Raw genomic sequence first — 18,938 nt, 5'->3', positions numbered from 1 at the left:
GCATGTACCTGGGTTGTGGGCACATCCCCAGTAGGGGGTGTGTAGGAGGCAGCTGACCGATGTTTCTCTCTCATCGATGTTTCTAGCTCTCTATCTCTCTCCCTTCCTCTCTGTAAAAAATCAATAAAATATATTTTTAAAAAAGAAAGAAGCTCACCCAGGTTCACCCATGCAAACAGGGAGCAGGTGGGGCACAATGGATCCAAGCTGGATCCACAGGGTGGTTCTGGGTGGGTTTCTGTGGAGCTTTGGCAACTACTCCAAGTGTTGATGTAAGAAACGTCCAAACCTATAGATAACTTTTATGAGTTTATTTGAGCCAAAATGATGACAGTTGCTGGGAAGCAAGATCTCAACAGATTGAGACAATTCTTTGAAAAAAATGGCAGTTTTTTAAAAAACATATTTTATTGATTTTTTACAGAGAGGAAGGGAGAGAGATAGAGAGCTAGAAACATCGATGAGAGAGACATCGATCAGCTGCCTCCTGCACATCTCCTACTGGGGATGTGCCCACAACCCAGGTACATGCCCTTGACCGGAATCGAACCTGGGACCTTTCAGTCCGCAGGCCGACGCTCTATCCACTGAGCCAAACCGGTTTCGGCAAAAATGGCAGTTTTACAGCTTATTTTATACGTTAGGATTAAAGGAGAAGACCTAAAGAGGGTTACGTTAACTCCATTAGTGGTAAATTAAGGGATGGGAGAAAGCAAATCGGGGAAATCTCTGGGACTGGAAAAAGTAAAACAGAGAGAAACATAATTCTTTTACGTGAGGGGCGGGTACAGAATCGTTAACTATATGCATTTACAGCACATGGAGATAGATGTATGCGGAAACAGTGAAGAATTCTGTCTCTTGTTCTGCTGGGAAGTTGTGCTCTGAAGGGTCTAGAAAGAGGAGATGACTCTGATAGTTCAAAGACATATAATCTTAGATGCAAAAAGATAATAGATGGGCTCAGTTCAAGTAAAGATTGACCTTTGTCAAGGAAGCTACAGCCTAGGACGTGAACGTGGCCATGATTTCTCTTAGTTCAGACCATCCTGTGCGGTTACTTTCGGTCTCTGGTCTCTGAGTTAGTAGGGACGCCATGCTGGCCTCCCTTGAGCTTGTCAGGTTTAGTATGTGGCCCCTTTCGACCACAATGCCCACTGCCTGTCTGTCCCCCCCTCCCCCAAGGTAATGGCATGAGGGCAGCACTCGGGGCTTCCCCCCCCACCCCCCACGGGCTCCAGCACCCGGTGGCCACACAGTGCACTTTGTTCAAGCGCTGGGCAAGGCACAGCCGAGGAAGGCACCTCCTGCGGTCCTGCCATCTACACCCGGGCACGAGGGAGGCACCTCCTGCGGTCCTGCCATCCACACCCGGACACGATGTTGACCTCTTCTGAGAAGACAGGGGCCTCACCCTGTCTGACTTCACAGAGGGCAGCACCTGCGACAACAAGCAGGTGGACCTGCTCCGCAGCCTGGGGCGGGAGCCGTGGGTGATGTTGGGTCCTGGGGAATCCTGCATCACCCACAGCCTCTGCCGCTAAGCCCCTCAGGCCCTGCCCCAGGGGTGGCTTCCTGTCCCCGATGGGCAAACAGGAAATGCTCTCACTGAAGAAAAAGCCTGGCCTTAGGTGTTCATTGTCCCTTGTGATCCCAACTCTCTACCTGTGGGATGTGGGGGTGATGATAGAGTTTTTTGGGGTGGGGGTGTTTAAGGAAGAAACTACCCCGCCCAGCCTGAAAACGTGTGTCCCCAGGAGCCGTGTGTCCCACTACTCCCTGAGGGCGTCCTTCAAAGCAACTTCGGATCCCAGAGCAGTTCTGTCTTTGTCTGTTTAGCAATGAAAACAATTATCCGTGGAATGAAAGCCATTGGAACGCCATGAGAAACACGGCTAGTGTAACTTTTACTTGGCACAGTATGTGCACACACCTCACCCGCACGCATTCAGCAGTTTGAGGACAATCAGGACATTTGCTCCCAAGTCTTCAGAGGGTGTCAGAGGAAAGCCTCCAAACAGGAAGGACTCCTTGGTGGCTTCTCGCTTCCAGCTGCACAAGGAAGGCTGTCGGGAAGCCTGGTGTGGGACGTGGCAGCCAATTATTAAACACGTGTAATGACGTGTTTGTGTGTGTGGGGCGTGTGCTTCCGTGTTGAGTATTAACATTTTGTTCACTTTCCTTCATTTGGGGAGACTTTATCTGGGACAGAGGTCGCTGAGGGTGGGACTCTCTTGGCTGAAACCTGCGATGGGCCGGGAGAGTGGGGCTCCTTCGCCCAGGAGATGCTGCTCTGGGGAGGGCCACACCTAGCACCTCATCCCTCCTCACAGGCCCCAGGGATGAGCCCAGGGAGGTGGGGGCTCGTCCAGGGACACACAGCCTGGGCTCAGACCGAGGCCACGGCCACATCTTCACAGACACGCAGTCTGCCCTTTAGGGCCCTTCCTATTCTAGCTGGTGTGAGATATGAGCTAGAGGATCAGCTCGAAGGTATTTATTTTGTATTTATTTTTATTTTTAAGTATATTTTTATTCATTTCAGAGATGCAGGGAGAGTGAGAGAGATAGAAACATCAATGATGAGAGAGAATAATTGATGGGCTGCCTCCTGCACACCCCCTCTTGGGGCTCAAGCACACAACCTGGGCATGTGCCCTGGACAGGGATCGAACTGTGACCTCTTGGTTCATAGGTTGATGCTCAACCACTGAGCCATACCAGCCGGGCAAAGTTATTCATTTATTTTTAAAAAATTTTATTGATTTTTAGAGAGAGAGGAAGGGAGAGGAAGAGAGAGAAACATTGATGTGAGAGAGATATAATAATTGGCTGCCTCTGCACACACCCTCCTGGGGATTGAGCCCACAACTCTGAGCAGGAATCGAACTGGCAACTTTTCGGTGCACAGTGATGCCCAACCAACTGGGCCACCCAGGCCAGGGCAGCTCAAAGGTTATTGAGAAAATAAGGCCCTGCCTTTTCCCTAAGAAGCAGGTGCCCCATGTTTGGGATTTCCTTCTGCGGGCAGCTGGGAAAACACGTGTGCCTGGCCATTCTTAAACCCAGAGCCTCCCCCCGCTGGGAGGGGTGGGACTCCACTCGGGCAGCCCAGCGTGGCAGAGGAAAGGGGCTGCTCGTGGCCGGCCTCTCCAGGAGCTCCTTGGAGTCTCGGTCTCCCTGCCGAGAGCTAGGGGTAATGCACACGAGCCCGCGGGCCTGCTCTCGGGTGAGCTGGGTTCACGGTGGGTGCTGTGTGGGGCCATGAGTGAGGCCTGCATGGCTTCTGGGCAGCTGAGCGGTGCAGGTCCCTGGGCTAGGCCATCAGCACCACGTCACGGGGTGTCCTCACACAGGGTCCAGGCCGTGGGGGCCATGGCAGAGCATGTTCTGAGCCCAGGCCAGACCCAGCTGTGCGTCTGTTCAGCAAGCCAGGTCCTTGCATGGCCATCTGGAGCAAAGGTTGTGTGTGGCTTTGAGGAGCCACACCTAGGCCCTCCCAGACTCAATTTGCTGGTCTGTAAAGTGGGCATGATAACAGCTGGTGGTCCAGAACCCTCGTCTGGGGACCACTCATAAATGAGGTGTGAGCGGACACAGCCAAGGCCAGGAGGAAGGAGGTGGCAATGATCTCCCCCAGCACAGAGGCCGGATGCTTGGGGAGCCCCTTCTGGGATTCTGGCCACAGGGGCACGAGGCACGCTGCTCTCGGGGTCAGATGCCATTTGGGCTAACCTGCACCCTGGGACGGTGAGGCTCAGACTCTGCCCCCTTGGTGACACCGGAAATGTGTGGGGACAGAGAGACCCAATTCGAGGCACACGTGATCCTCAGGATGTTTGTGTGACATCATTTCCACCTGACAGAGGGGGGCTGTGGCTGCCTGAAGCCGGCACTGAGGACCGGAGCTGTTGCCATGTGAAAACAGAGATTTTCCCAAACAGTGAACAATCCTGGTGATGTCACAGGGCTGCAGAGGACCCAAATCAAATCAGTTCTGGTGCTGGGCAGCGCCTGTAACTCTATCTGAGGTGACGACACAGCCTGGCCCGGGGCAGGAGAGTTGGGAGGGCGGGGGCCTCCAGGTGGGCCTCCTTGTGTCTCTGGGGTCACGTATCTAAAACCACGCCTGTCAGAGGTGGCTAGGGCTTAGCAAAGAATCACCCAACCAGACGACCCCAGAAACAGGGTTTCAATGGCACTAGATGCCCCTCCCCCCAGCAGCCCACGGGGCCACAGTGGGGGCAACACGGGGGGGTGAACAGATCCCAAGGCGGGGTGCTGAGCGAGGGGCCTTCCCCACACTCCTCCGGGCCTGGCTGAAACCTAATCCTCATTCTTGGCCTCATGTCACGGCCTCAGCCCTGGCGGTCCGGCGGCCTGACGCAGTCAAGCTGTTTCCGCTCTCTTCTCTTCCTCCAAGGGAGGACTTTGTGGGTGAAGTCATGGGAATAAGAGCTCCCTTTGCCCCCCAAACGGTGGGAGCCTGAAGCCGACTTGCTGTGTGGCCTCCCTCCTGGTGTCCAGGCAGCCGACCGCTGTGTTTGCCAGAGCCGTCCCCGCAGGTGACATCACCTAATTCTCAGATCCTGTGAGTGTCCCCTTGCTCAGATGAGGACACCGAGGCCCAAGTCTGCACTGGCCCAAGGTCCCAACGCCACCCAGTGAAACCTCGTCCAGGTCCGGCCCCACACCTTGAGGTCAGACTCAGCTAATCCAGACTCAGCTAAGTCAGTGCACCTTGACTCAGTTCCCGCTGCTGTCAGGTGCAAGGTCAGCTGCTAGGAGCCAGCCCCTGCCGGACAGGTCCTCGGGCGCGCCTTCCTTTTCCACATCTGCCTAGTGTGTCCCTTGAGTTATTCTCTGCAAATGTTATTGTGATAGGCAGTTGGATTGATATGGACTGAGTGAGGACAATGAGCTGAGAAGGTCACCAGGGCAGAAAGCCCCAGGTGCCTAGCAAGGGGCAAGACTGGGAAAACGAGAACCTCGTCCCCAGGTAACCTTCCCTCCCCCAGCATATCGCTGTCATGCGGTTTAGACCCCTGACCTTTCATATCGCTGTCATGCGGTTTAGACCCCTGACCTTTTCCTCCCTAGAGATAACATCTGGGCCTCAGCTGTATTTCAGCTCCAGGATGGGAAAAGCAGCAAAACCAGACAGGCTACACCTTGGCTGCCTCAGGACCAGCTGCACTGACTGATGACCCCCTGCCCTGGGGGCTGATCGATCAGAGGAGACCATGACCCTGAAAGGACACACCTGGGAAGCTGATGAATATTCTATTGAGACCCTCCCCGGAGACCTCCCCTAAGATTCCCACCTGCAAGATTCCCTCTGTGCCAAGGGGAGCACACCAGTGCCTCTTCCTTCCCCCTTCTTCCCTGGACGGGAACCCATGAGACCTGCAACCAGGGGAGCAATGGGCATTGGCAGCTCACCCCAGGATTATCCCCAACCTGTCTCCCAGCCCCTCTTTCCTCTGACCTCCCCGGGAGCCACAGCAGCCCGGCCAGGCTCTCTGTGGCTTCTTCTGTGCTAGACCCGTCCTTGTTTCCCTTCCCCAGCTTTCATAAACGTTCCACCTAAGTGTGCGTTTGCTGCGGCAATAACTTCTTCCTTCCTTTGCTGCACTTTGTCTCTTGACGGAAATCTTTCCTTCAGGACAGGAAATGAGGTCTCATCGTCTCACCGGTAACATTATCATGCTTCTAATAGATTAATTTAAAAAATTACACTTTAGTTCACCTTTCAATTTAATGCAAAAGGGTAGATATCCATGACTATAGTTACCATTTTGGCAAGAATCAAATTATTATTTTTTTTTTATTTATCAGAGAATGAGTCATATTTAAAAAATATATTTTTATTGATTTCAGAGAGGGAGAGAGAGAGAAACATCAATGATGATAAAGAATCATTGATAGGCTGCCTCCTGTACGCCCCCTACTGAGGATTGAGCCGGCAACCCAGGCATGTGCCCTGACAGGGAATCAAACCATGACCTCTTGGTTCATAGGTTGATGCTCAACCCCTGAGCCACACCAGCCAGGCAAGAATCAAATTCTTAGATGTGATCGTGGCTCACCTGGGAACCGAAGGGAGCTGAGCCCAAGTTGGCCGTGACCAGAATCACTCCAGCCCCTGGTCCCGAGAAGCCCTGGGGCAGTCCATCCGCTTTGAGGGAGCCCCATGGGCTCCTGGTGTTCATTCCACACAGGGGAGAACTGGCTCCACGACAGCCTCAGCACAGTCCATGTCAGGCTTCACTCATCAGCTCCATGCCCGGCCGCCCTCTGTGCCTGGTGCTGGGGCTCAGGAGAACCCACAGCAGCCACGCTCTGCTTCAGGTGAGTGCCCCGCACGGGGAGCGATGAGGAGTGACACAGCCCGGGAGCGGGAGCATCCTCACCTCGTCTGTGCTCGGACCACCCACTCGTGAGCCGCTCACAGGTTCCAGCTCAGTACAGTCATCCTCACCTAACGTCTCTGACGGTTCCAGGACTTCACTAACATAGACAAGAGGCAAGTTCGCACGGCATCTCATCAACACTGTAACGGAATGACACTGAATGAAACCTTATTCAAAACCTGCTGCCCAGCTGGTGTGGCTCAATGGTTGAGTGGTGACCTATGAACCAGGAGATCATGGTTTGATTCCCGGTCGGGGTATATGCCCTGATTGCAGGCTTGGTCCCCAGCAGGGGGTGTGCAGGAGGCTGATCTGTGATTCTCTCTCATCATGGATGTTTCTCTCTCTCTCTTTCTCTCTCTCTCTCTCTCTCTCTCTCTTTTCATTCCTCTCTGAAATCAAAGAAAAGATTTATTTTTTTTTAAAGAACCTGTTGTAGTCAGTTTCCACTGGGCCAACTGGTTGATCTACCAAGTGGAGCAGTGCTTGGAATTGACTACAGCGAACTGTCATGTGACCAGTTCACTTAATTACAAACATTTTCATGGGAGTGTCAACTGCCTGATTCTAGCAATCACTGTCCCTGCCTAGTCCAGGGAAGATGCTCAGTAAAAGGGTCCTGTCTGGGATGTCCTAGAAAACCCGTCAGGTGGAAGTGGTTGGAAACATCCCCAGGCCCTGACTCACCTGGAACCTTAAGGGAGCTGAGCCCAAGTAGGCTATGCTGAGCCTGGCTACGGAGGACATCGTGTGGTCACTGAAGACTGGGGTCCGCTGGGCGGGTGGTGGTGCCTCAGTTTACCCAACGTTGTCTGTGGGAAAGACAGCACGCACGCACCTGGCGGACATGAGCACCCTCGTGCTTGGGACTTGGTTTCCCCACCTCACCCTCGTGGGCCTGAGAATTTGGTGGGCTTTTGCACGTGTTCCAAGGTTGTCCACCCCCCTTTCTGGAAGTCCAGTAGCCCCAAACCTTGTATCCATCCCTGGGACTTCGATACGGGAAGAGGATGGCTTGGCCTGTTCTGTGGTATTCCTTGTGTGAATCACACCTGTCCCGTTACACGAGCACCTGGTGAGGGTGTGCTGGTATGCTACAAAGCTTCCACGGCCCGAGGCACCCTGTCCACCCTCCCCCGCCTGCTGGCCGCTACGCACAGTGTCAGTGGCCTGTCTTCCCTCTGATTCTGGTTGGGTTTGGTCAGGGGAGCGCTATGGAGAGACTGGGGGGCAAACATGGGAGTGAGGTTGGGTCCCTATTTTGCCACTTCCTCCCGCTGGGCTGCAGGTGGCAGTGGGCAGTGGTGTGTTCCTTTAGCAAAGGCCCAGCTCCTGGCAGCCCTCTCTGCCCTTGTCCCTGGGGCAGAGGGTGGTGACAGCTCGGCTAGCCTGGGAGGCTTTCCAGCTCTTGCCCACACCTGGGAATGGCCCTTCATTAACCCTCTCCCATCGCTCAATTTGAGGTGTCACATGTTTCCTCCAGGGACCCTGAAGGACATAATTGGTCTGATCCAGCCCCCAAATAGGGCAGCTGAGCCAATCAGGAGAGGGGCTCCCACCCCGGGTATTACCCCCACTGCTGAGTGTGTGCAGGAGCAGAAAGCAAGTCCAATTCCAGGACACCCGCCCTCACACACCCGTCTGCGATCAAAGCAAGTCCACTTCGACCTGAGTCCTGGTTTTGAGACAGCGCTTGGCTGAGCACCTTCAATAACTAGAAAATGTTTCACAGAATTTTCACAGAGAGATTCCAGGGTCCCGGAAACCTTCACCCTCATCTTCACCCACTCCGACAGCTGGATAGGGGTCCTGGGTCTGGGGCTGGTGTTCCTTTGGGAGCAGACTCCCAGGAGGCCCCTCGGTGTCTGGGGCCTGAGGGCAAACTCATTCTCCGCAAGAAATGGGCATGAGGGGTCAGGTCTGGGAGCAAAGTGGGTCTGATCCACGAAGCTGGGGGCCCAGGGACCCTCCCTCAGAACCAGGATGCTGGGGGCACCTCTGGTCCCCAGTGGGGTTCAAGGAGGAGCCCGTGGGTTGGCCCTGGAGAGGAACCCCAGGCCAGAGGGAGAGATTCTGGAACTACCAGGGCCTCAGCCAGGCTGTCTGGGGCTGGAGCAAGCTGGGCCCAGGACCCAGACCTGCCGGCCTGTGACCCTGACAGAGCCAGAAACGAAGCTGGCGGGCTACTCAGCACCCAGGGAGAGCCCGTCACTGCCCCCTTGGTGACAGGCCGCACTCAGGATAAGAAGGAGCAGGGGCCTGACCCTGGCTCTGCTATGTGCTGGTAGGAGGAGCCCGCCAGGCGCTGCCTTGCTCTGGAGGCTGGCAGGCAGGCCACAAACGTGCCTGAGAGGCTCCCCAGACGTCCCTACAGGATCCCTGCCCCTGGGCCCCACTCCCTGCTCCCACCCCACATGGCCTCCTGCTGGGGACTTCCATTCTGAGGAAGAGCCTTTGGATGCAAACCACCCCAAGAAATAGAAATCCTGGCCAGAGAGCACCCCTCCTGCTCACCCCGAGAAGGCTTCGCTGACCTCCCCGGAGCCCCTGTGCAGGGAGAGGACCCCCTCTCCTGTCCGCCACACACGACTCCTTCCTCCAGTGCCTGAGTGGGTGCTGCCCTCCCAGGGGCACGGCACAGAAAAGCTGAGCGGGGTCCTCCTCTGTCCCCAGAAGCAGCCTTTGGGGAAACAGGTGCCAACAAGCAGAGGCCGAGAAGTGGGGCGGGGGGGGCAAGCCAGCAGCCACCTGAGCTGCCAGTGGGCCCTGGAGCTGGAGCTGCTGGCTGTGGTCACACAGCTGGGGGTCAGGCTGCCCACCCTCCCCAGTGGCTCCAGCGCCCGGGCCACTCTGTCACCCCTCGTTTGTGCATCTTCCTCTCCAGGGCCAGCCCATTGAGTTCTCACAATGCTTCCCGGACCCTAGCTCCTTCCTCTGAGGTCTCAGACACCCCCGTGGGCCGGGGAGCTGCTTCTCCCTCTCTTTGGGCGTCAGAGTCGCAGCCGCGGCCACGGGTTAGCTCAGAGTTGGTGTGGTGGCCGCGGAGACCAAAACCATGTCCCTCAGATGTCCCTGATGCCCTGAGCCCAGCCCCCGCTGAGTGAACAAACAAGCAAAACTAAACGGGGCGCTCCCATGGGGGGTCAGCTGGCTGCCTCTGGGGGTGCCGGGGAGCCGCTCAGTGCTCCTGGACAGGGCTGAAGGGCTGGGTCCACTTGGAGACGTCCAGGAAGACGGTGGAGGCGCAGTGGTAGAGCCAGAGGCGGGGCAGGGCGCCGTGGCGGACCCAGGCGTCCCTCCTAGGGTCGTAGGCCTCCATCTCCACATGGTAGTCACCGTCCATGCCCTGCCAGCGGCCACCCGTCAAGTACAGTGCGTCACCCAGCGGCACCAGCGCGCCATTCTCGTGCAGGCTGTGCAGGGACTGCACCTGTGGGTGGTCAGTGGTCAGTGTCCAGTGGGTGGCCAGGGTGTGGTGACCAAGGGATGTGCAGAGAGGATGCCAGCACCCCGCCCAACGTCCCGCCCAGGGCACCCGCACACCTGGGACCTGGGATGTCACTCTGGCTCCCTGTGACGCTCTTTCCCCTCCAGCTCCTTCTTGTGGGGAGACCCCACTACCCACCTCCCTCCGCCTCCCAGCCCAGGATGATGTTTCCAGCCCCCTTGTTCTCCCCGGGGCCCAAATCTGCTGATTTCTGGAAGCTGGGGTGAGGGGGCGGGGAGTCCTGAGCCTGGAGCTGCCTCCAGGGTGAGGTCTGGCTGAGCCTTTGATTCTGAGCTGCTCTCTTGAAGGGGACAGATGTGGCCTCAGCCTCAAACACATGTGTGGGGCCACGTGCTCCATGGGCCCTTCACTCGGCCCCTGCACCCCTGGCCTTGACCCATGGCTTCAGGAGTGTCCTGGGTAGGGGTGTGGGTCAGGGCCAGCAGCTGCCTAAGGTTCAAGAGAGATGTGGGCGCTCCTGGAAGAGCCCGGATGGCAGTAAGGACAGGTTTGTCTGTGGCCTGCACCTGAAGGCAGTATGGGCCTGGAGAGGGCAAGTGCAGCTACATGGCTGGGACCCTGCCCAGAGCAGTGGCGTGAGCCGAGGCCCAGTTGAGCGGGCCCGGGAAGAAAAGCCCTGCCTGGCAGCGTGTGCCCTGCACCTGCTGTGCCACCGTAATGGGGCCTCTGGTCAGCTGAGCACTGACGCCAGGGGACAGCTATGGGCAGTGGGATCGCGGAGGCCCTGTGTGGCCCAGCCTGGGGCGGCTGCAGGAGGCAGAGCCACCTCCTGGGGCTTCAGGGACTGGGAATCTCAGGGCAGGTGGAGGGCCCAGCACTGACGAGTGCTGAGGCCACGGCGGGCTCCGGGCACTGCCCTCCTTCTCCAGAAGAAACAGGAGAAGGGTCAGGGCTCTGGTGCCCCCGAGGGTGAGTCTCCAGATGCCCACTTCCCACTCCCTGCCCTGGGCCAGTGGCAGAAGAGAAGGGGGTGCTAAGAAGCTGGCTGCTCCCATCCACCCACAGCTCAGGAACCTGCACCCTGGCTTGACTACCTCTGTGGACGGAGACTCCCTCCCTCTTGGGCCTGGCCCTCAGTGTGGCTGAAGCACTTCTGGCTGAGCCTGGTTTTGCGCCCAACAAGGAGGACAGGCCGCCCCATGCTGGGGTCAGAGCACTCAGAGTGGCCAGTACCCCACCCCACCCCCCGGCCTTGGCTCTCCCACCTCACGGTCTCAGCCCAGGCGCTGGGTCTCATCTCCCCTTCACTGCCCTCCCTGGAGGGGACACGCCCAGGACCCACTGTCCACAGGCCTGCTCTCTGTGGTGTCCGGGTTCCTGGGGGTGGGAGTCACACTGGGAGGCAAGGCTGAGGCCCACCTTCTGCCACAGGTTGGCCCCGGGGTCGTACACATAGACCTTCTTGGTGTTGTCGCCGACCAGGTAGAGCGCCCCCTGCAGAGCCGCACAGCGAGGCGAGGACAGATACTTGGGGAGGAAGGGCGAGGCGATCATACTCCAGGCTTCTGTGGGGACACAGGGTCTGAGGCTCCTCCAAGTCAGCACCCCCTTCTGAGCTGGGGAGTGAGCCCTTGCAAGGGAGGTGGGGTCCACAGACCCGAGCCCACTGCTCGCACCTCACTTTCTCTGGACAGGTGGAGGGTGTGGGGGGCTTGCGGGAGGGGCTCAGGGGCAGGAGGCCCTCAGAGCCTCATCCTCAGGTCCTGAGCAGGGCCGTGGTCTGCGGCCACCCCACCCTCACCGTCCCTGGGTTTCGCCTCCCTCTTGCCCCGTCCCCTTGGTCTGGGAACCTGGGGTCCCACCTGACCCTGGGGCCAGCTGGTCTCCTGTGGGACCCTCACACGCATCCTGCAGAATGGGTCCTAAGAACATGTCCACTGACCAGGGGACAGAACAGAGGGCAAGAGATTGGGCTGGAAGGGCCACCGAGCCAGAGGCAGCCCAGCTGGAGCCAAACTCTGTCCCAAAGCGCAGAGACCGAGCTGCTGCCACTGGGCCTGGTGGGTCCAGGCCACTGCTCCCGGCCATGAGGCCAGTTCCAGGCAGATGCAGCCACCAGACAGCTTCCCAGATCTGGGGCTGGGCTTCCCTGTCACTGCCCTGGGGCACTCCGCCCCCAGCCCCCTGACGGCTCGTCGGGTGGGGCTGTTGCTCTGTGCAGGTGACCCCTCGTTTCCCCTCTGGGCCCCTTGTGTCCGCTGGGTTCCCCACCTGTGACGGGGTTGTAGCACTGCAGGGCCAGCGCGTTGTACTTGCAGGCGCTGGAGCCCACCAGGTAGAGCCGGCCCTGGCAGCTGGCCGCGGAGAAGTTACTGACGTACTTCAGGGCCGGGCTGACAGGCGTCCAGGTGTCTGTGTAGGGGTCGTAGCTCTCCACCTCCACTATGTCCAGGGTGGTGCCTGTGAGGGCGGGACAGGGCTGCAGGGGGCGGGGCCAAGGGCAGGTTCCTGGAAATGCAGGGCCTGGGCTTTGTAGAAAGGCAGGGACCATCCTGCTGCCCCAGGAGGGGAAGGGAGTGGGAGGCATGGCCTCATAGGCAGATGCCTTTCCTCCATCTCAGAGGGAAGTGAGGTCCGAGAGGTGAGGGTACCTGCTCAAGGCCACATGACCAAGAAGTGGCATGGGAGGTGGGCACCTGTAGGCAGGAATTCCTCCCTCCAGGATGGTAACGGGGCCTCGCAGTAAAGCCCAGCCGCTCCCAACCCCTCAGAGCCCAGCACAGGGGAGGGGTGCTGGTGGGAGCCCCCAGGAGGCTGGCCCCCAGGCCTCTCATCGTGGGGGCTGTAGGTAGCTAGACGGTCCATCCTTGCTGCTTGACACAGTCGCTGCAGGGAAGAAACATCTGCACAGCATATGTTTCAAGGGACCTGGCGTATATAGCATACTGTTCTTAATATGTTTGCTCCCCTTAGCACTATGTGTTTTAACGAAGGTCACCTCTCCGAGAAAGGTTGTTTCCCCAGGTAGGGATTTTCCCCCTGAAGTTAGGGAGGGAATAAAACCCCTTAACTAAGTACCTAGAGACTTTTAGGATTAACTAGAGACAGAACCTAGCGAGAGAACCTGGCTGAAGATCCTAGAGACAGAACCTGGCTACGGAACCTGGATAGAACATGGCAAGAGAACCTGACTAGAACCTGGTGACCAAACCTGGCTGGAGAACCTAGACAGAACCTGGCTGCAAAACCTAGCAAGAGACAATAAACACCAGAACTTGGCTGGAGATCCAGACCAGAACTTGGCTGGAGATCCTGGCTAGAGATCCTGGAGAACCTGGAGAACCTGGCTGGAGAACCTAGTGAGAGAGCCGAACCAGAACTTGGCTAGAGATCCTGGCTAGGCTGCTGATCAACTGAATGCTCTCTCCATGTCATTCCTTCTTTGCCGACTCCGTCCACACCTTTGGGGACCCCTGGACCTGCTGGGGTTGGACCCCAGCACCCCTGGCAGAGCCTGGGGGTGGTGATGACTGGGCTCTGCGCTGGGTGGCAGGGCCAGCCTGGGGACCCCGAGTTCCTGGGGCTCGGGACCTGTGCCTGCCCTCTGCTCTTGGGCTGAGCATGACAAGCTCTGAGGGACGAGGGGCTGGCCAGCACAGGAGGAATTAGGAGTGGCCTCGGGGCCAGTGGGTCCCCTACAGAGGCCTTGGGAAACTTGCTCAACAAATGCATTTTGTTTTTCAATATTCATCCAACCACACGTGTCTCCGGGGTGACTCTGAGGGGGCTCTGGGAGGAAGGAGTGAAGGTGGGTTCCCATCCTCAGGCTGGGTATGGTGGGGCAACGGTGACAGCAAAGGGACCCATTGCGGATCCCCGTATCCCAGGGACTTCACTGAGGAGGGGACCCTGAGCTGAGTTTCTGGGATGGGAGTAGCTCTCTCTGCTGGCAGCTGGAAGCCAGCCCCTCAAGGGTCTCCTTCTGGGGACTGATTCGTCCTGTTTCCTGGGTCCCTGGAGTGCATCAGAGTCACCCAGCGCTGGCTACCGCAGGCCTGAGCCTCATTCCAGGATGTCCAGGGGCACAGCCCAGGGGGAATTCTGCTGCCTAGCCTGCCCGGAAGCCCTGGCATGGGTCCTGATTACCCCAGACGGTGAGCTCCTGGAGGCAGGCACGGGGGCAGTGCCCTGGTCATCCCTGGGGCCAGCATGGGGGCTCTCTGGTCCCCAGTGAGGGCATGGGGGTGGGGAGCCACTGTTGCAGGATTGAGAGGCCGCCAGGCTGCAGAGAGGTGGGGAGGGGCTCAGAGGAGCAGGAGGCAGCCGGGGGCGATGGGGCGGGGAGCCTTACCGCCGATGACATAGATCTCCCCGTTGAGCGCCGAGCTGGCGTGGTTTGTGCGGGCCTTCAGCATGGGCGCCACTGGCCTCCAGGCTGCCTCCTTCATGGGGAAGCACCAGGCCTGGGTGGTTGACCAGGTGTCTGTCTTGGTGCCCCGAGAGCCACCTGCCAGGAAAGGTTCTGTCCCTTAGGTGCCCGTCAGCCTGGGGTCTCTGAGCCCGTGGGGACTGGGCATCCAGGGTCCTGCTCCCTCTTCCCAGGCCAGGCCTCTGTGCTGCCGGACCCCAGGCTGGGTGGGACCACAGCGGCACAGCTAGCTGGGTGGCTCGGACAGGTCCCTCTTGCTCCACAAATAACGGCGGCAAGACCAGTGGTTCAAACCCCCACCCTGGAAGCTCTGAGACATGAGAGGCAGTGACCCCTCCCCCTCACACGGTTCCGCCTTGGGAGGACCCGGCTGCGGAGCGTGGCAAGGCCACCTGGGTCCACGTCAGGCAGGGACTGTTCCCTGCACCCACGTGTGGCCCCGTGGCCCTAAAATGTTCTCGTTTTCACCCCATGAAAAGCTCTGGAAGAGTCTTGACTAAACTGTGGGATCCCACCAAGCGAAGGGGAGCCCCGTCTGCCCACCTGTGACGTAGACGCTGTTGTTCAGCGCAGCCAGGGAGAAGCCCCACTTGTGGAAGTCGGGGAAGTCGGGGAGCGGCGTCCACCTCTCTGGCAGGAGGAGAGGCAGGGTCAGCATGCAGAGCTCCCTGCTGGGCCTCCCCCTCACATCTCCTCTGCTCCGTGGTGCAGAGCCGTCCCCTCACCAGCAAAGGGGTAAGGGGGTCTCCGCTGCCGCAAAAGTGGGGGCCACCCCAGTGGGGCGGGGTCCGAGGCGGCCCTGGTGCTCCATGGGCATTGCCAGGCCCGGCTCCTGGTGGCCCCCTGGAGCCTGGCACCTGGACAGTCATAGCACGGCCCCAGGGCGAGCCGAGAGGCGGCCAGGCTCCAGAGGCTGCTCTCACACGACCCTGCAGTTGACCCCACTGACCCCAAATGGGCCTTTTAGTCTGGTTCCACCTCAGTCAGAGGGGTGATGAGTTAAAGGGCCTGTTCTCTAGTTGCTAGAGGGTTATAACAGAAACATCATTCATTCCCGAATTCCTCATGCATTTTCCCTGAGCCCCTTCTGTGCTCACGTGAGCCAGGGGCATGCAGGGGACCACACGTGGGCCTGCAATGGGCAGAGTGGTCCACACCCAGCTCTCATGCACCGGCTGTGTGGCCTGGGGAAGCCTGGCCTCAGTTTCTTCATCTGTGGAATGGGGATGATTCCCAGCTCCCAGGGATGTGGGACAACATGAGATGCCGTGTGTCTGTCACACAGCAACTGCTCAGCCAAAGGTAGCTTTTAGGACAGAGGAAGGCACCCGAGTCAGACCTGCCTGCGTGGAGCTACATGAGGTCAGCTGAGGCAAGGAATGCTTTGAGAAGATAAAAATGAGACAGTAAAGGTGGGAATATTTAAGTCCTCTAAGTGGACACATTTGGGGTTTTTAGAGAAAGCTGTGGGAGAGACACAACCTTGGGGATGTCCCTTGGAAAAGTCTGTTTATTGTTGACAACAGTTTTCAAAACACGCAGAACTTCGGGCCTTGCTGGGCAGGGGCTGTGTGCCCTCCTGACTCATGTCTGTGCCACCCCATGGGGATTGCCCAGGAGTCAGTCACCAGGCCTTTGCCTGCCAGCATCCCCCCTGCACCCTCCCAGTGGGATCCGAGGGACAGCTGCTTCGGGGCTGAGCCAGCCGAGCTCATTTTCTGATGTCAGGCCTGAAATCCCCTCTCATCAGCCCCTGACCTAGGACAGCCAGCCCCAAGCCTGCCAGCCACTGACGCCATGGGGGTGTCTGGGGACCTGCCCAGCAGCCCCAGGACACCAGCCAGCCTGCATCAGTGTTGCCCAAAGACCTGCCTGGGCCAATGTGCCCTCCCCATCCCCCGCAGGAGAGGCATATCCAAAGGGCAGGGCTGGCCCCTGTGCAAAGGAGCCCATTTCACAGATGAGGAAACCGAGACTCAGGGCGGTAAAGTGACCTGCTCAAAGGCTGCAATTAGAATCCCATTCGGGCAGATCCAGAACCTGAGTGCTCACCCCCCAGGCTGCCTGCACCCAACCCTGAGGCCATAGGGGCACTGAAGGCACAGGGCACCAAGAGGAAGCAGCTGCCAGGTCACCCATCCCATACCGTGTGGTCTGGGCAGCAGAACCCCTTATTGGGGTCCCATGGCCTAAAAGACAAAACCGAGGGCTTTGGCTGAAGGGAGAGGGACTTGCAGTGCCCCCCACTGTCAGCTTCCCCTCCCCCAGTCTCGCCCACAGCCCCCTGAGGCCCAGGCACACCCAGGATGGGCCTGTTGTCTGTGCACCTCACAAGGGCTCCTATCAGTGGCAGGCGGAGCTCTGGACGCTGGAGTACTCACTGGCTTTGGTGTTGTAGAAAGCGAAGTTCTCGAGATGGGGGGCGGGCTCCTCAGCGCCCTCCTCAGCCTCCTCCAGGGCCCGGCCGCCCACCACCACCAGGACCTCCTCCAGCTGCTGGGGCAGGGCAGGCAGTGCCTGTGGGCCAGGAGGGTGCAGTCAGAGGGAAGGGTGGCCGCTGTCCCTGCGCTGGCAGGCCTTGGCGTTGTTTTCTGAGGCAGGTAGTAGCCTTGACATTTGGGGACAGGGGTCCACAGGTGTGCTTCCTTGTTGGTGCACATGTGTGGGTGGGTAAGGTTCAGTGTGTAGGCCTCTGTGTGTGCCCATGTATGTGTGTGTGCCCATGTGTGTACTGTGCCCATGTGTGTGTGTGTGTGTGCCCATGTGTGTGGTGACTGCATCAAAGCACAGAACAGCGAGAGGTAGGGCAGCTGCCCCTGTGCCCTGAGCATGAGAGCAGCTCTCCTTCCAGTGGCCACCACGCACCTGCCAGAGGTGTTCCTGCACCCACCTTTGGAACTGACCCCAGACTGTCCCCAAACCCCCACATAAGCCTCCCCCTGCGCCTGGAGCCCTGCTCTCCTGGGCCTGCATGTGCACACCCAACTTGGATGGCCCTGGCAGGTGAGAAACGCTGAAATGGCCCCACCCTAGTTGGTAAGTAGCCACTGTCCAGAGCTCCCAGGACCTAAGGGTCCCACTGGCTCTCTGGCCCCTCCTATGGATGCCCGCACCTCCCTCCACCAGCAATTACAAGATGACTACCTCACGGGGCAGGGCCCCCAGCTGGCTCGACCCCAGGGCGGCCTTTGTGCCTGGCGGTAAGGCCACCTCGCACCTCATCCCTGGCCTGAGCACGGTTTTGTCTCCAGACTTGGTTGCTGAGGCATCCTCTGGAGCAAGGCCTGAGCAAGCAGCAGGCGGACTTGTCGGCTCCCTGTCCCAGCCACACCCTGGCCTGTCACTTCATCAGGACCTGCCCTGCCTGCCAGCCCCACTGCCAGCAGGATAGGAAATTGCAGCCATGAAAGCTCGAGCAGCTTCCTAGGGGGCAGGTGGTAGCCGGCTGCCATGCCTGCCTGTGTCCTGTTCCCCTTCTCCTTACATTTGACACCCATGGGCACAATCTGTACTTGGGGGTGAGTGGTGCACTCTCCATCCCCATGCAGGTGGAGTGTCTGAGCTTCCCCTCCCTGCTCCCCTTCCCCACTCACCCCATCATGGCCCTGGGACAGGGCTGCTTGACACGCCTCTGACTCCAGGATGAGTGGCTCCGTGGCCAGCAGCTGCTGCACGCAGGGCCTGGGCACGGCATCCAGGCGCACCAAGCTGAGCAGCTCAGGCAGGTGGGCGGCCCGGGCCTGTGGGTCGTGGCGCACCCAGCGCAGCAGGGCCTCCAGCCGGCTTTGTTCTGGCTGCACCTGCAACAGGTCGCTGGCCAGGCAGGTGGCCAGCCGGTCTTGGGACAGCTGCAGGAACTCGTCCTCCTGTGCCACCGCCTCAAAGTTCTCCCGTAGGAAGGCCCAGGCCTTGGCCACCACGCCCAGCAGCCCCTGCTGCTCCCCGAACTCACAGATGCCCAGGCAGTTGGTGGCGTCCAGCTGCTGCTGCAGGTACCGGCCGCAGACTAGGCCGCGGTGGCAAGGCAGCTCCCGGCCGCCCACCAGCAGCGTGACGTCGGCCAGTTTGGGCTGAGAGCGCAGCCGCTGCAGCCCGTCCAGCATGTCCTGGGCGTGCGAGGGCAGGTGGAAGTCCAGGTCGTCCACGTTCCGAACCATGACTGCGGAGCCAACTCGGCCAGCCCCCGGAAGAAGCTCCTGGGGCGAGAAGGAAGCGGGTGAGCGGGGGCGGGTGGTCTCATTCACACCAGCCCTTCCCACCCTCCACCAGCCTGGGCTGAGCACTCAGCGGCTTCCCCTGCTCCCCGATCTGCTGGGGAGGGCGTTGGGGACATGGAGAGGCTTCCTGCCCTGCTCTCCCTGGCCACACGGAGCCTCGCCCGGCTACGACCCTGCTGGTGTCCCGGGGGAGCCATGACTGTCTCTGGCCCCAGCTTCCTCATCTGCAGATGGAGAGGCTGATGGTGGAGGAGTTGTGTGATCGGTCTCTGCAGCAGCTCCCGCTGACAGGCCCCCGTGCGCTTGGCCACATCCCAAGGGTGGCTCACACCTTCGCCACACAGACCTGCCTGTGGGGTGCATGCTCTTAGCGTCCCTTTTGCAGATGAGGAAACTGAGGCACAGAGTAGCACTTGTTTATGGTCACACCA

General features: G+C 59.2%; 1 protein-coding gene across 1 annotated transcript; it reads right to left on the bottom strand.

Annotated features, from left to right (window-relative positions):
- Positions 1-8,785: 8,785 nt before the first annotated feature.
- KLHL30 (kelch like family member 30) lies at positions 8,786-18,482 on the bottom strand. Its single transcript, XM_006760497.2, has 7 exons — positions 17,884-18,482; positions 16,672-16,807; positions 14,834-14,920; positions 14,213-14,368; positions 12,133-12,321; positions 11,281-11,426; positions 8,786-9,843 (listed from the first exon to the last, which is right to left on the bottom strand). The coding sequence occupies exons 1-7, from the start codon at positions 18,445-18,447 to the stop codon at positions 9,592-9,594; spliced, it is 1,530 nt and encodes a 509-aa protein (XP_006760560.1). The 5' UTR covers positions 18,448-18,482; the 3' UTR covers positions 8,786-9,591.
- Between the last annotated feature and the right edge of the window lie 456 nt (positions 18,483-18,938).

The sequence above is a fragment of the Myotis davidii genome, unplaced genomic scaffold (genome assembly GCF_000327345.1).
Source record: "Myotis davidii unplaced genomic scaffold, ASM32734v1 scaffold370, whole genome shotgun sequence".
Classification (NCBI taxonomy): Eukaryota; Metazoa; Chordata; class Mammalia; order Chiroptera; family Vespertilionidae; genus Myotis; species Myotis davidii.
The sequence above is the reverse complement of the archived record's forward strand: the minus strand, read 5'-3'. Positions and strand labels throughout refer to the sequence as shown.